The sequence below is a fragment of the Rousettus aegyptiacus genome, unplaced genomic scaffold (assembly GCF_014176215.1).
Source record: "Rousettus aegyptiacus isolate mRouAeg1 unplaced genomic scaffold, mRouAeg1.p scaffold_m13_p_3, whole genome shotgun sequence".
NCBI lineage: Eukaryota > Metazoa > Chordata > Mammalia > Chiroptera > Pteropodidae > Rousettus > Rousettus aegyptiacus.
In genome coordinates, this window is record NW_023416306.1 from 66,008,230 (window position 1) to 66,025,888 (window position 17,659).

At 31.9% G+C, this 17,659-nt stretch overlaps 1 protein-coding gene across 1 annotated transcript in view; it reads right to left on the bottom strand.

The window, feature by feature from the left end:
- Positions 1-11,357: 11,357 nt before the first annotated feature.
- Positions 11,358-17,659, bottom strand: part of CAAP1 (caspase activity and apoptosis inhibitor 1) — a 36,701-nt gene continuing 30,399 nt past the window's right edge. Inside the window, exon 6 of the mRNA XM_016156282.2 lies at positions 11,358-13,332. Within this exon, the coding sequence (XP_016011768.2) occupies positions 12,986-13,332 (347 nt within the window). The 3' untranslated portion in view covers positions 11,358-12,985. The remainder of the gene's footprint in view (positions 13,333-17,659) is intronic.

The following is a 17,659-nucleotide window of genomic DNA, read 5'->3' on the forward strand; positions in this document are numbered from 1 at the left end:
TCGAAACATTTGTAAGTGGCTATAACAGCTATTTTCAAATAGTTGCCTGAAGATGATGCCTCATTTATTTAGTAAATCAAGAAAAGAGGCTGCGTAGTCTTACACCAAAACAACTTTTTTCGCACATTTTAAAACAAAACTTAATTGCACACAATTGCACATGAACCCTATACCTTGCAGACTCAGATTCATCATTAGAAACACCAACTATAGACCACATAACTAAAGCTCTTTCACTCCTTTCAGTGAGAGCTGTCATTTTTTCCCTGTTGGATGTGCTTCCTCTGCACATCTCCCAGCACTTTCCACCACCCGTCCAAAATTTTCTGAGCTTAAAGAATCGGCAACCATAGTTACTAAACAATTCTAGGATACTGACACTTTGTAATTTTTGATTTTATGTGCTAGATCTTGATACCCTATGGCTTTCATATTTGTACAAATGCTTTTCCTCCAAACTATTGTTTGCTTTTTATCTTTTTACTCATATTCTTGCCAACACTGAATATCTTATGTGTGTGTGCACGTGTGTGTGTACATGTACTGCTAATTTATCAACAGATAATAAGTATTGGAGAACGAGGGAAGACAGCTAATAGATTACATCTAGATAGTGGGTTTTCTCTCTATACTTTTCTCTTTTGTCCATGTTATTTGCAATAAGCCTACAATACTGCAAATGAGAAATAAGAAATTAGGAATTAAGAAACAAAGCTTAAAAACCCACTCAAACTCATTGTCATCTAGTGCACATATACTTTGATAATTTAAACTGTAGTTGTGAGAGAAAGATAAGAGAAAGAGAATTAAAATTTGAGTGACATATGCAATGAAATTATTAAAGGAAATGGGGGGGGGGGAATTGGCATGACCAAAAACTTTAATCTTTTTCTGCAATAAAAAAAAACACTAATTAAAAAAATGGTTTTGAAAATCATATGTAATATTCAATTTGCTATTTTGAACTAGATCTTAAATAGCCCTTCCAATTAGAAATTCTGTTTCTCTCATTCACTGTGATTATAAAATTCTCAATTATCTACACTAAAAATGAAACACTCTTTTAAAGTTTTTTGAAAGTGTATACAGGTTGAGAATATAACAAAAATATTTTTTAAAGTTTAATCTCAAAAAATGATCATTTAAGAAAGAAAGTGCAGGACAGGAAAATGTCAGAAGGACAAAAGAAAGAGTGAGGTAGAAGAGAAAAGAGAAGAGAAGACCAGTAAGATTTATCAAGAAAGTTGGTCAGATAGGGCTGGTTCAAAGCAGACACGTCAACCAAGCTTGTTTCAAGAAACAAGAAAAAGTCCAAATAAACAACCCAACACTACATCTTCAAAACCTTGAAAAAGAAGGACAAACAAAGCCCAAAGTTAGGAGAAGAAAAGAAATAATAAAAATTAGAGCAGAATTAAATGAAATTGAGAAAAAAAGGACAATTTAAAAAATTAATGCAATAAAGAGTTGGTTCTTTGAAAAGACTGATAAATTGACAAACCCTTGGCTAGACTCACTAAGGATGAAAGAGAAAGGACACAAATAAACAAAATTAGAAATGAAAGAGAAGTTATGACAGATGCCACCGAAATATAAAATATCACACAAGAATATTATAAAAGATTATATGCCACGAATTCAATAACCTAGAAAAAATGGACCAGTTCTTAGAAATATACAAACCACCTAGCCTGAATCACAAAGAATTGGAAAATCTAAATAGACCAATCAACAGTAAGGAAATTGAAACAATCATCAAAAACCTCCCCAGTAGTCCAGGACCATTTATTTCACTTCACTAGTGAATTCTACCAAACTTGCAAAGATGATTTAATACTTGTTCTTCTCAAACTTTTCCAAAATATTGAAGAAGAGGCAATATTTCTTAACTAATTTATGAGGTCAACATTATCTGATACCAAAACCTGGTAAAGATAATACATTTCAGAAAAGAAAACTATAGACCAATCTCTCTGATGAATACAGATGCAAAAATCCTTAACAAAATACTAGGAAAATTGAATACAACAATATATTATGATCAAGTGGGCTTCATTCCAGGGGCACAAGGATGGTTTAACATATGCAAATCAATTAATGTAATATACTACATAAACAAAATAAAGGATAAAAATCATATTATCATAACAATAGATGCAGAAAAAGCATTTGACAAGATACAGCATCCATTTATGATTGAAATAATAAAATGGATATAGAAGGAAAGAACCTTAACATAATAAAGGCCATATAGGACAAACCTTCAGCTAACGTCATACTTAATGGTGAAAACAAAACATTCTTCCAAGATCAGGAACAAGACAACCCTTTCCGCTATCACTGCTATTATTCAATATAGTGTTGGAAGTTCTAGCTAGAGCAAGAGAAAGAAATAAAAGGCATCCAAATTGGAAATGAAGAAGTCAATTGTCTCTGTCTCCAGATGACATGATTTTCTATATTGAGAACCCTAAAGACTCCACTAAGAATCTATCAGAAACAATAAACAAATACAGTAAACTTTCAGGATACAAAATCAATGTACAGAAATCCATATCATTCCTATACACCAACAATGAATTTTCAGAGAACGTAATGAAAAAAACAATTCCTTTGCAATTGCAACAAAAAGAATAAAATACCTAGAAATGAACCTAACGAAGCACATGAAGGACCTATATACTGAAAACTATCTGACATTGTTGAAAGAAACTGAAAAAGACACAAAGAAATGGAAAGATATTGTGTTCAAGGACTAGAAGAATCAACATAGTTAAAATGACTTTATTACCCAAAGCAATATACAGATTTAATGAAATTCCCATTAAAATTTCAATGGCATTTTTTAAAGAAATCGAACAAAAAATCATTAGCTTTGTATAGAATCACAAAAGACGCTGAATAGCCAAAGCAATCCCAACAAAATCAAGTAGAGGTATCCCTCTACTTGATTTTAAATTATACTACAAAGCAATAATAATCAAAACAGCATGGTATTAGCAGAAAAATAGACACAGACCAATGGAACAGAATTGAGAGCCCAGAAATAAAACTACACTTACATGCACAACGAATTTTCAACAAAGGAGCCAAACACATCATGGAGAAAGGAAAGCTTCTTTAATAAATGGTGTTGGGAAAACTGGAAAGCCACATGCAAAAGAATGAAACTAGACTGCTATGTGATAGCGCATACAAAAAGTAGCTAAAAATGGATTGAAGACTTGAATATAACATCTGGAACAATGAAATACACAGGGAGAGAAAAAGGCACTAAAACTTATGAACCTTGGTCTCGGAAAGGTTTTGGTGAACTTAACCCCAAAGGGAAATAAAAGCAAAAATAAATGAATAGAATCATATAAAACTAGAAAGTTTCTGCACAGTAAAAGAAACTATCAACAAAACAAAAAGGCAATGACCTGAATGAAAGAAGATATTTGTAAATAATACCTCCAATAAGGAGCTCATATCCAAATTATATACAGAATTCATACAACTCCAACACAATAAACAATCCATTAAAAAAAATGGGCAGAGGACCGGAATAGACACTTTTCCAAGGAAGACACTGGTGGCCAACAGACATGAAAAGATGCTCAATATCACTTAGAAGGGAAATCAAATTCAAACATTAATGAGATACTACCTCACACCTATTAGGATGTCTATTATTAATAAGACAAGAAATAACAAGTGTTGCAGAGGATGTGGGAAAAGGAACCTTTGTACACTGTTGGTGGGAATGTAAATTGGTACAGCCATTATGGAAAATAGTATGGAGGTTCCTCAAAAAATTAAGAATAGAATTACCATATGACCCGGTAATCCTTCTTCTGGGTGTCTACCCCCCAAAATTTGAAAACACTATTATAAAGACATATGTACCCCTATGGTTATTGCTGCATGATTCACAATAGCCAAGATATAGAGACAAACTAAGTGTCTTTCGATAGATGATTAAATAAAGAAGATGTGATACACATACACACAATGGAAAACTACTAAGCCACGAAAAATGATGAACTATTACCATTTGCAACAATGTGGATGGACCTTGAGAGTATCATGCTAAGTGAAATAACTCAGATGGAGAAAAACAAGAACCACATGATTTCACTCATATGTGGAATATGAAGCAGAAGCAACAAATAACAACAACAAAAAACAAATTCATAGATATAGGCAACAGAATACTGGCTACCAGAAGGAAATGGGGAGTGGAGGGAGGACAAAGAGAGTCAAAGGAATCAGACATATGGTAATGGAAGGAGACTAGAATTTGGGTGGTGAGCACACAATGGAGTATATAGATTTATTATGAAGTTATACATCTGAAATTGATATTAACCAGTCACCCCAATAAATTTAATTAGAAAAAAAGATTTACATCTCATGATGCTTAAAACTTGAGGAAGAACTACAATTTAAAGATTTTTTAATTCCAAATCAATGCACCTAATAAAGGTTCATTATGGAGATTCAAAAAATAACTATCAATGAAATGTTCATCCTACATAAGATTAGCAGGCTTTTAAAAAAATCAATTAACATTAATTAGTATATAAATAGAACTATAATAACCAAGTTCTTATAGTTGTCAATGGTGTTGTAACTGGGAGAGATTGATGCATTTACTTGACGTGGAAAATGATAAGTTATTTAAGACTGATTTTTGCCATCAGTTAAAATTCACATTAAGTCCTGACCAAGAATCTACATATTAGGTGAGAAACGATGATATCTTAAGGTATATTTAAAAGAGAATAGCAGATTGTATAAACATATATTTAAAAAATAGAGATGATTACTTGTCCTCCAGTTTCATATCCCTGTTGTATTTACGGTTGTAGTCTTTGGTTCTTTCTCCTTGACTACAGCAACAGTTTGATTAACTAGTGTGCAGCAAAAACCTTTTTGCAGACTTCAGAATACATAAGTATTTGATTTACATTCTTAATATTAATGGCAAGAAAGAACTATAAAACATGAAATCTGACCCAGCAAATGCAATATTAACATTTAAATTTGGCTATAAATAAGGTAAACATAATAAATCTTTAATTTTGAAGATTTCTCATAGAAATAAAGATGAAGGTTTATACAATCATGATTAAGTCAAATAATTTAATAATCAGATTTTCATTTGGTATCTTATTGTTATTGGTATTGTCTCTTCTTCCATATTTACTAATTTAAAACATCCACAAATAAGCTATTACACAGGTGTTTAACACCAAAACAATTGTTTTACAGCTATCAACTATATTTTTCAATAAAGGACAGAGGGGAAATTTTGATGTGACAGTATATACTGATGCTTTCTGAATCTTATTTCAGGTAGATAGGTTTTTGTTTTTATTTTGTGACCATTTTATAATAGACTGATAAATATGATAGGCAATTAATACCAAATTTCCATTAATTTGGTGTTTTTAAATATCATAATAAAAACAGAATCTTATTAAAAATCCTATATCAAATGTATTTAGAGGGAAAAGATCAGTTACCTACCAAAACTTGTAGTCCTCTTTTGGACTTTGAGAAAATACAATCCAAACAGAGATGATATACTAAAACAGAAGAATAATGAATAAGTATAAATTGTTCAAAGGAAAATAATTTTTCTTTTAAAAGTGACAAAATGAATTCGATTATTTTCTTCTGAAAGTTTTAAAATAACATTAAAATGTTGGCCCTTTGAATCTTAATGTCAATCTTATTTTTATATATATGACTTTTAATCTTAATAGATTTTAAAAATCTGTAAGCTGACATTAAGTATTATAAGAATATAGCTAACAAAGTTAAATTCCTTTGCTATTAAGGAGCAGTGCTAACTTGTTTTACCTTCAGGCTAACAACTGCTTCTACCAAGCAACATCAACAGGTTTTGGTTTTAAAATAAAAAATAACTTTAAAAATACTTAAGGAAGTTTTGTCATAATTAACAAAATAATTTTAAGAATACCTTGTAAATAATTCACTGACATTTTACATATAAACTAGTTCTCCTTGACATAAAATACCTTATTGTTTATATGTAATAAAGACTGAATACATATTTTAATAATAAAAATTCAGAAGTATCCTGGGAAGATGGTAGTAGCAAAAGCAGAGATTCTTAATGTTATCACATCTCTACATAAAACCAGAGCAATAAAAAGAAAAACCAAAATTCATGGACAACATAACATATAAAATAAAACTAAGTACAGGTATCCCCCAAATCCCCAAATATAAGAATGTTAGAACAAAACACTGAGAAGTCGTAAAACCTTCCTATGTTAGCACTTCTGTGGGAGAAACCAAAGGGAAGCCAGTTGTACGTCTAACAGATCTGATAATAGGAGAAACCCAAAATAAGCAGAAATTATGGCAAGCCAATTTGAGACAGCAACTGAAACTGGGAAGGGTTTTGCCTCTTATAATACGGTAGGTCATTGCAAGGTGTAAGACCATCGGAATGGAGCTGGAGCAGTCTAGCCCCTAAGAACTCTGAAATTGACCAGTCAGGGATCCCTTTCATGACAGTCACACACTAAGAAGAATTAATGGTTATCTATTCAAAATGAGCAAGATAGAGAAAATCAATAAGATGGAAAGGTAAGTACAGGTAAAAGTAGGGAAGGGAAAGAGTCAGGAAATCTCAGAAAGCAAGCCAGCATATTTTGAACATTAGAGAATAAAACAGATAAAGGAGCATGAAGGTAGAAAAGCTAATCTGAGCCAAGTTCCTTCTAAAAGTTCAGGAAAATGAGCTTCACATAAAAATGAGAAAAAAATCAATATTGTTATTAATAAAAGAGAGAGTGATGATAAAGAGCAGAATAATATCTTAACGGATAATAAAAGTATACCAGAAAGAGGCACACTGACCATATCAAAACTAATACCTTGTATTTTAAAATGAGATCAACATAATTAAGAAAATGTTACAAGCCCTCAAAGAATAATATGAATCAGAATTAGAAATAACAGGAAAAAATCATTTCAGAAATGAAAACTAAGTTTGAAGAAACATAGGAGTGAATAAATAAAATAGATAATGCCTTAATAGAAATGGGTAAAAAGTAAACATTTTAAACTCAAAATGAATATAAAAAAAGATTTACAAGTGATCTATACTGAAGATAGGTGAAGACCCAATGTAAATAACAAGAAATTCAGAAGAAAAAGCAATGGAAAAGGACAAATATCACATCAATAATTTAAGTAAATGTTCTTAAAATTAAAAGCGTGAAATTACATAATGAAAGATCACACTGCACATTTGAGAATACCAATACATATTCTAGTAAAAATTACTGGAGTGAAACAAGTAAGAAAAACACATGACCAACTATATAAGCAACAGTACCATTGCCAATCTCAGGTCTCACTGATTCTAATTTGCTGTCCTCTCTGTCTACTATCTTTCTCTCATACTTTTCCACTAGGAAAAAAAAAAAAAACAGGTTAAAAGCAAAAGTAAGAACAAGTTAACAAAATTAAGTAACATCTGCTTAAACATAGACTACATTTGCTATTGTTCCCTTATTGAAGTCCACTGAAACCACAAGTAAAGAGATAAAAGGAACTAACTCATTTATATAGATAGTAAAAGACAGATTGGTTAATAAAATTTTACAAGCTGAAACACAAATGAGTGGAACTGACCTAGGCAAGAAGGTTGCAACCTAAGAGCCTGTAGCAAATTAAAAACCAACCTGATTCTAAACACAACCCAAGTAAGGCTCAGTAGTGAAGATTTCAGGTTCCTCCAAAAACTCAGAATGCCATCAGTAAAACATGAAAATTGGTCTCCACAAACAGGCAACCAACATTCATTCATCAACTCCACAAAAGACTGCAAAAGTTGAAGCATGAGATTCTAAACTCAGGTACACCAAGCGGAGTTAAAGGCAGGGTTGTTAACCTGTTAAAACAAGAGGATTAAGTAAAAAGCCTTCATAGTGAACTGTGGATATCCATGGACAGCCCGAGAGAAAACTGAGACCCAATTAATCAGTCTCATCCGCAGAGAGCTTCCAAACAGCTTTTTAGTGTCTTGCTCTTATATGTGAAAGCAGCCAAACACCACCAAAGATTTAGGAAATTTGAGAAAACATCAGATAAAGAGCAAAATAAGAAAAAAATTAACTTGAAGGGAACAGAAAGCAAAAAAAAAAAAAAAATAGAGGAAAACTTGAAAACAACTACGAAAATTAACATCCTCAGAGAGGTAAAATGTCACATCCATGAAACTGTCAAGCAAGTCCTGACAGTTTAATTGGCAAAGATTTAATTTGTAAAGAAGAACAATGAGTCCTTTTTAGATTCAGACAGCTTATTCCTTACACAAACAGTGAAAAGGCAGGAGCCAAGTCCCCATGGCCCTCGTGCTAGGTGACAACAAAGTAAAAGAGATAGATGCAAGAGGATTGATAGGACAACCTGTTGTCTAAAAGCTAGTGCCAGGGTGCAGCTAAACAATTTTATAGCCTGCAGCTGTGCCCTAAGTTGGGTTAGGCAAAAAGTGTCATGTATCCAAGGAAACAGGCAAATGGGAAAATTACCTCAAGACTTCCTTCTGCAAGATAGGAAACCTCCAACAGGGAAAAAAAAAAAGGTAGATGAGAAAACGTTCTTGTGACCTCTCCTCACAAAACTGCCTCTCTGGCCTTCGTCCTGAGAGGATCACACAGTATTGGGTGTTGCACCAAGACAGGCCAGTCAGAGGATCAGGCTCTGCCTTTATGGCTTAGAAGTAGATATATGAAAAGTAATCAGGACGGAGTCACTGTCCTGCTTAGCTTCCGAGATCAGACAGGATCTGGCTTGTTCAAGGTAGCATAGCCATAGACAGAAATGTTTTTAAAGAAAAAAAAAAAGATAAGATTATATGATGTTTTTCATCCTATTGAGAAGAGATTTATACTTTTGGAAGACAGTGTGTATGTTAATGTCTACTAGAGAAACCTGAGCAAATGAAATAATAAGATATTTATATTATCAATTTCAAAAAATTTCAAATAAAAATTGGACCAAAAAATGAATATAATTACAGATGTCACAAAGCCCTGTTATCAATAGTATTTGCATAGTCAAAAGTTTAAATATTAAGTGCTAACTTAAAAAGTGTACTGTAACCACATTGTATTAAGAGGATGGAGGAAGGTACACATTTAGGGAGACATAGAAAAAATGGAGCTTAACCTTCATATTCCAAAATAGATCAACAGATAAAATCTAAAACAAATGTCACGATATGGCATAATAATCATGTTGTTTAAAGACAGAGATAAGTGGAAAAAACGCTTGAAAGATTTGAAAGTGGTTACCTCTCAGTAACAAATGCTAGCATAAAAAGAAAAGGGAAAGAGAATACTATTCTTCATTATAAGCCTTGGAGAAAACATTTTTGACTTAACTTTACTTACATATTATTTTGAAATAAAGCAATAAAGATAACCTAAGTTTATGGGCCAAAGTGAATAATTCTAGACTGTATACTTACCAAGTAATTCTGAGAATACTATAAGGAAAAACAACAACAACAACAAAAACTGGATTCTTCTTCATATCCAGCAATACTATGGGACAAAGAGAGATTAAACACATCACTTCATTCTAAATGGGGGGAAGAAGAGAAGAGGTAAGAAATGCTTGAACTCAAGAGTTCCTTAACATAATACAATATACAGATGATGTACTATAGAATTGTACCTATATTTTATTAACCATTATCTTAATAAATTTAATTAAAAAGGAGTTCCCTAAATTTTCTAAATTTTTATGGTATTCTGTACTAGAATCATAAAATATTATAGCAGGAAAAACATCATATACTGGTTAACAATTTATTTCCCTCATTTTACAATTACTTGTCCAAGGCTACACAGCTGGTTTGGACAGAATCAGAACTTTCTTTCTTACGTCTTACATTTTTCATTGCAATGCTTTTTAAAATAAGGATTAAATATCAAGGAAATGTATTTGAGTTCTTATTGATACTCATTAGTACTGTTTTGTTTTAAAAACAGGAAAGACTGACAGTTAATCACACAAAAAGCAAGGAAGAAAACTATCAATAGGAGACACTGGTTGGTACAGGAGGGATGGCGATGTTAGATTTGTTTAAAACAAACCCATCTTCTAGCTGTCAAAGGGAAAAAAAAATTACATATTTCTTGAGGGTTTGCTGCACTTATATAATGAACTTGGTATCAAATTTCAATAAAATGTACATTTAGGAAATTTTAAAAAGGGAGTCTACCTGAAGATAAAATGTAAAAATATCTAGCATTTAAAAGTTAAAGCATATTGGTCTTTTACTTTTTAAGAATTAAACAGGTACAATAATGGAAAAGTATAACCGAACTAGCTTTTCTTAATTTTCATGATGGAATAGAACTGAGCATTTTTAAAACTTTTAGGCTGCCATCTATATTTGGCCCCAATTATGGGTTCACTCCCGCTTTATTTACCTTGAAAATGGTAATGAAAAATATTTTATTGCAATTTGTATTACTGTTCAAACAGAACTCTAGTCAGATAGCTGATCATGCCCTTGATTCTAACTATTTGTTCAAAGTAGGTGTTGGCAATAAGATTTATAAGGAAAGGATATATTGACTAATAGTTTTAAGGAACCAGTGTTCAACGAAAGAATTGGGAGGGTTTTTGGTGATTTTTCATAATTAGCAATGTTATATAGGTAACTCAGTAATAGGCTTTTAAGCTACATCTGATTTGTAAATTAGTAGGAACATCGAAAAGTGGCTAGAATCTAATGCAGAAGACCCATCATTATCAGTTAGTACCTATCATTCAAAATTTGGGTCAAGTTCCTGGTCAAATACCAGGATTACTTGATTTTACATGGAAAATTAATTAGTCTGCCATATTTTTTTCTCTTTTAATTTTAATTTTCCTTACCCTGGCAAAAGGGAGGAATTAGGCATAAAAAGCAGCAGCACTCATATCTTTATTGGTCTAGTCCATGCTAAAACCTATACTTTAACATCCCTGAGTTTAAGATTCTGAACAAGATGGAACACCTTAAAGGTAATCAATAAATACCTGTGAGCCAATGATTTAAATAACAGCATCAGATCAATAAATGGTATTTTCCTATTTCTTAGGCATTTCTAAAACAAACTTATCTCTATTCTCCAAAGCTATTCAGTTTCAAAAAGCTCTCATGTCTTTTGACATGAAAAAAGAAATAAAAAGAATAAGAGGAAAAGTTGATTTTCCAAGTAGGAATCTAGGTAGCCTCTAATTTGTTCAGCTCATTCTACCTCACACATACGCATTCTGGTGAAATGTCCTCTAAACCATTCTGCACACTGAATAAAGCAGACACACAATGCTTCATGAAGGTGGTGACTTTAATCAGTTACAAAGCACTCAGACCTTTTTCTACTCCTATATGTTTAATCACACATCTCTACAGCATTTTGTAATTAGTAAGCAGCAATGAAGTTTATTCTGCACTACTTTATTATTTTAACTTTTAGTTTAAGTTGAAATAGAAAAACCATAATCAATGCTTTTTCATTTGGAAGGAGTAACTATGAGAACTCACTATTTAAATCAGATTCATGTTAACTAGCCTAAGAGAAGCATCTCAAATGATACAGGTCTCCATGCTTCATCAGAAAGCTTAAAGGAGAAAAGAAAAATGACAGGATTACTTAAAGGCATGTCCAGAACAACAACAAAAATGAATCTGTAACTGCAATTCCAATGTTTCATAAATACTCTCTATTTCCAAAACAAATCCTCTAAAATTCATATATAATTAAGCCAGCTAACAAAACACAATCCCTGCAAATTTTGTATCTGAAGAAAATCCTCAGACAACATTAGGAGAGCATGGCTCATAAATAAAATATACTATAATTGTGAGCAAATATAAAAACAATAATTCCAGATTTATATTTTAGAAAAACAAATTAATTTATTTTAAGTTAAGAGTCTCTACCTACATTTATTTTGGTATAAAGAGATTGCAATTAGTAATGGGGCAAAAAGCATCTGTAATTGTGGCAGGATATTAATTTATTTACAAAAACTATACAAAATTAGATTAATTATAACATCAACTTATCAAAGCTTCTTGAAATTAATTTTGCTTTTGGAAATGTATCAAGTCTTCAAATTCAGAATGATAGTCTTCATTATTTTTAATTCACGGAATTATAGCACATCAGATCTTCAAGGAAAAACACCAGATGAAAGCCTGTACAATAAAATATTCTTTCCCGACAGCTTGGAATGAAAATGTGTTCCCTTTTTATTGAGGAAAAAAAGTTGAACAAAGTGTCTGATAATATCAAATACCTGTTAGAATGGCTTGTCTGCTGGAATTAAAAGTTGGGCAGTTACTCTATATTGTTAAAAACTGCCTTAAGTCCTTTTTTTTCTTTTATAAAGTTTTTTTCAGCCATTTCTGATCTCTAAGCCTTATATGAAAAACATTACTCAGTTTTTGCTAGTAAATCCACACCCATAATGTATCTTCGAGACAATACATATGTTAAAAGTGCATATAAGCAGAGCTAAATTTCTTAAACTGTTAACAAATCTAAGAGCAATAATTTAATATTCTATTGCAAAATATAGGCAGCCTTAAGAGCAACATGCTTGGTCAATTTTTCTTAAGCTTTTTGGTTTGATTCCAAAACATTTAAAAATAAAGAAAAAATACCGTGACTCTTTGCTGATGGCTTTTCAGATTATAATCTGTAGACATAGCTAAATACTCATCTAACAAAGTATCCAGTTATCCAATAATATTTGCCATGAACTAATAAAACAATAACACATATATAGTCTAAAAGTAACAACAACGAAAAGAAACAGGTATTTGAGTCCTAAAATGAGTTTATCTAATAAGAGTTGAGAAATATATAAGACCCAAAATAAACTTCAGATACAAAATTATATGACGTGGCTTTGTTCAGACACACCGAAAATTCAGGTTCAAGTTAAACAACTAAGCTGGCTTTTTTACATCACCAGCTTTCATTAGCGCTTTAATAGCTCTTGCCCTCATCTCAAGTTCTAGCAGCTCCAGCTGCTGTGCAGAAGGCTGAACATCTTCTGGTGGAGGAACAGACAGGGTGGCTGCTTTGGGTTCCTTTGGGCTAGACTCTGCCAGTCCCAGAATCTCATTCACACTTTTTTCAATGTCTTTCTCCAGGTCATCTATCTGACCAGCTTCACCTTGGACAGTATTTTCTGGGACCTCAGGAGCAGCTGAGTCTTCATTGCACGGGCCTTCTATGTCGCTGTCATAAGCATCTGCATTTATACTGAGTACATCACTATCTTCCCCTTTGCCTATAACAAAAAAAGAGGAGAGGAAAAAACCATGTAACCTAAATGCCCTGGTCAAAATTTCCTTTCTATTTATGATTAAAAGGCTGCTTTGACCCCACCTCCCACCATGGAGTCCCAAACATATTCTATAATCCCCATGCCACCACCTTTCCCACTGACCCCTCAACTTTGAAAACAAATCTAATTTCATGTAAATTTTAATGTATTTTTTCATTCCAACAGTACAACATGGAAGCATTGGGAAATTTATACCATCATATGGAGTTCCATGATCGATCCTAAATAAAACATAATGATTTATATCACAGCGAAGCATGTAGTATTATTGGAAACCCTTTGAATACAGACTGCTCATTACTGAAGTAAAAATCCAATCTAGAAGAGTTCAAAATACTTTGCTTTACAAAATACAAATATCTATCTATCTATCTATCTATCTCACTGGCAAGTTGGATACTATGTGCATTGTGATTATCCCAAATCTTTTCATATGCTTTTTCAAACACTTTGTTCTAAATCAATAAATTAAAGGAGAGTGCCTAAGGCCATTTTCTAAGATGAAATAAGTTTTCATCAAGAGGATTTTAATTAACAAAGTTAGTATGTAATTTTAAAAAATGTACTTATTCTAAAACTTCTATAATCGATAAGAATATGCAGATTATAGCTCTCAACCACTTTGGTCTTGGACATTACTCAAGTCCAAGTGTCATTTATAAATTTAAATGTTCAATTATACCTCCAATTTATTTATCCTTTAAATCCCTTATATGATAAAAAAAAAAGTAGTTATGATCTCCAAAATGTTAGCTTTCTTACCTTTCTTACAGTAGGAAAAACTTATTTACAAAACACATATTGACAAAGGGAAAATTCTGATAATAGAATGTATAGGAAGAACATCAATAATTCTACTCCACTGGTTTTACAATAAATAACTTACTGATCTTGACTGATCTTACTACATGCTAATAATTCAAAAACTACTTCCTATTCCAAAATTAAAGTGGAAAATGAATCAATAAATGATGTGTCCACAAATAGAACTTGTAAAAAAAATAAAAGAATGAAATTTTAATTATTTGATGCCAGAATATTTTACATATTTCTCCAAAGCAACAAGTATTTCCAAAGAGCTACAGTATTTCCAAATAGTCTTCTGCAAAGAAATAATGTTTCATATAAGTATTCTAATTTGAGATGAAAACAAATTTAAGAAGTGCTGAGTTATTCTTGGTCTCAAAAAGTTAATTTTTATGCCTAGCAGGCTTTAATCTAAAATTCTAAATCCGCAGTCCCTGATTCTGAATGAAAACCGGCAGTCTGTTTAAAAGAATTTAAAGTATAAGGTTTTTTTAAAAAATGTGATTGTTTTTCAGACTAGAAGTTGGTCCTTGATAATAAATGAAGAGAAGATGACTATAATGGGTGGGTGGGTGGGAAAGAGAATCTGAAAGCTGGGATACCTGAGTCCTAATCCTTACTCTGATACTAAGTATGAGATTTTGGGTAAATTCCCTACCATCTCAGAGTTTTTCTTCTGTAAAAATTAAAGCAAATTGTTCTAGAATATCTCTAAAGTCCATTTAAACCTTGATAGGGCCTATAATATTCTACTTGCCAATAATTCAACCTATCGGATAGTACTGATGCTTAAAATAAAAGCATATCTAATGGTATGAGTGACTGTAGGCTTCAAAAGTTTCTTGTTTGTGACATTAAATTAAGCTGAGAGAAACCTTAGAACCTAGCATAATTAAATATCTGTCTGAATTCCTGCTAAAGATGGTTAAATTGAGCACACATATCTAATTTCCTTCCCTACCCAGAACCCAATGAAGTGACAGAAGAGAAATATTTAAAAATAATAGTATAACGATTGTAAGTTAACTGAAGATTTACATGTTTTCTACATTTTGTGAAATGCTGACCTGCTTCTACCCCTTTTTACTTACTTCTTACACACCTAGACATTGTATATATTCTTTGTCCTTTTAAAAAATGTATTTTGCTAGTATTTTAAGATTATCTGCCCTATCTTAAAATCAATGGATTAAAAAAATGCTAAAAAATGAAAATATCTGATCAGGAAAATGCATTAGCACTAAAGGAATTTTATTCATCTGGAAAAAATTTAAAAATTGGTAGGATAAAAAATTATTCAAGATATATTATCAAGTCAAAAAATAAGAAAAAGAGTGATAATCATATTTATGTTAAAAATAACTAAATTATTAATAGTGGTTACTTCTAGAGAAAGGAATAAAAGTAGAGGAGAAAGAAAAAAATGAGTTTTCCAATTTCACTCTACGAACATGTATTTCTTCAACCATTTCCAATACTATACCTTGTAAAAACTTAAAAAAATATATTATTAGATAACTAGAAAGGGTATCATCTGAAAAGAAAAATTTCAGAATTTTTAGAAAATATAGATAGGAAAAATGAAGGTGACAGAAAAATAAAAGCAAAGCAAACCACAGATAAGAGTCTTCCAAGCAAGGAAGAGTTGGCTGTAGAACAGCAAAATAATTAAAATTAAATTCATTCAGAACAGTTCAGCCATGTGAACCTTTCTTTCGTTCCCTTCTCCCCTTTCCTCCACATGCCAAAGCACTCTATCTGGAGTGCTATTTTTACTACAATAAAGAAAGAGATCTGTTAGAGGAATATATCTACACAGCTACTGAATAAAATTTAAACCATCTACCAGAAAATCCCAGCTACAAGAAGTGAAGGATCAAGATAAAAAAAGGAAGAAAGAAAGACAATTTAAGGATAAGAAGATAGTCTACTGGAGGAGCTTGAGGGGTGGGCGAGTTTACTTGGTATCCTTAAAAATACTGAAGTGGACACTGCAGCCATAAAACAAGTACACAGTGCAATGAAAAAAGACCAGAGAACAAGAAATGTTAGAATTTAAAGACACAGTTTTCAAAGCAAATATTCAATGGCTGCTGGAAGATAATGTTTAAAAAGTTTCAAGATATAGAAATATATATATATATTTAAAATATGCAGTAAAAGTTGAAAGATGAGAGTGAATGCCGAATTCAACAATAACCTAATATAAGTAATGCAACAAATATTATTGGGCACCCACTATGTGCAAGACACTATTTTAAATACTGAGGACACAGCAGTGAATAAGAAATAGTCTCTGCCTTACATTCAAGTCATATGAGAGACAGTATAAATAAATATCAGGTGCTATGAAGAAAAATAAAGCCAGATAAGAAGACAGCAGCAGGGGAATGCCTTCACAGGCAGTGATTATTGCTACCTGAATAAGGTAACATTTGAACAGACTTGAATAAAGTGACAGAACAAGTCAGAAAGTAAGAAACAGACAGTGGAGAGGGCAAATAAAGAAATGAAAAGAAAACTAATCTGGAAGAAATTGATCTGAGGTGAAGAAGGTCTTCATGCAGAAAAAGGGCTTGCAAATTGCAGAGTATCAAACCTAGGATACATCCTGTGAAATGTCACAACTCAAGGGTAAGAAAAAAAAAATTCCTAGTAATTCCCAGGGGTTGGGGGGGGGGTGGGAATTGGTTACCAACTGAAGCTAGTTTCAAGGAATCAGGAGCATTATTTATTATCAGCCACTATGTATAATAAATCTCAATGGCTACTAACATGATCACAAAAAAAGAAGCAATAAATGCCTCCTTATGGAATATAATGTTGCTTCTAAATATTCTTGTCAAAAAATTGAACACGAATCTGATCAAGTCTCTATACAATCTATTTACAAAAAATAAAAGAATGTTAAATTTAATATTAGAATTGGAATGCAATGACCAAGAGTCACTCTGAGAAACTTTAGCAGGCACCCCATTTCTTCAAGAAATAAACTGTAAAAAGAAGAGAAGGAGTGAGGGTGAGAGGTAGGAAGAAGGGGGAGCATATAGATTAAAGAGACTTAACTATCAACCAATTGCAATGTAGGGAACTTATCTAGATCCTGATTCATACAAATATAATTTAAAAACAAAGGACAATCAGAAATTTGAATGCTGAATATCTGAAGATTAAAAATATATATTATTCTGCAACCCCCAATGAAATAACAGATCTAGACAATAATCAATGGCTGCTAAAACCATTAGGTGGTAAGGCTGACAACATCTAAACCAATCAATCTTAATATCACAACATCATCAATGAATACTAGGTTAAATATGAGCACTTTCTGAATATCTGATGATACTAGATGTTACTTTTAAAGGAGGTATAGTTATGTTTAAAAAGATTTCCCTCATCTTTAAGAGATATACACATATTGAAATATTTACAGATGAACTAAAAAGATGTTTAGGGTTTG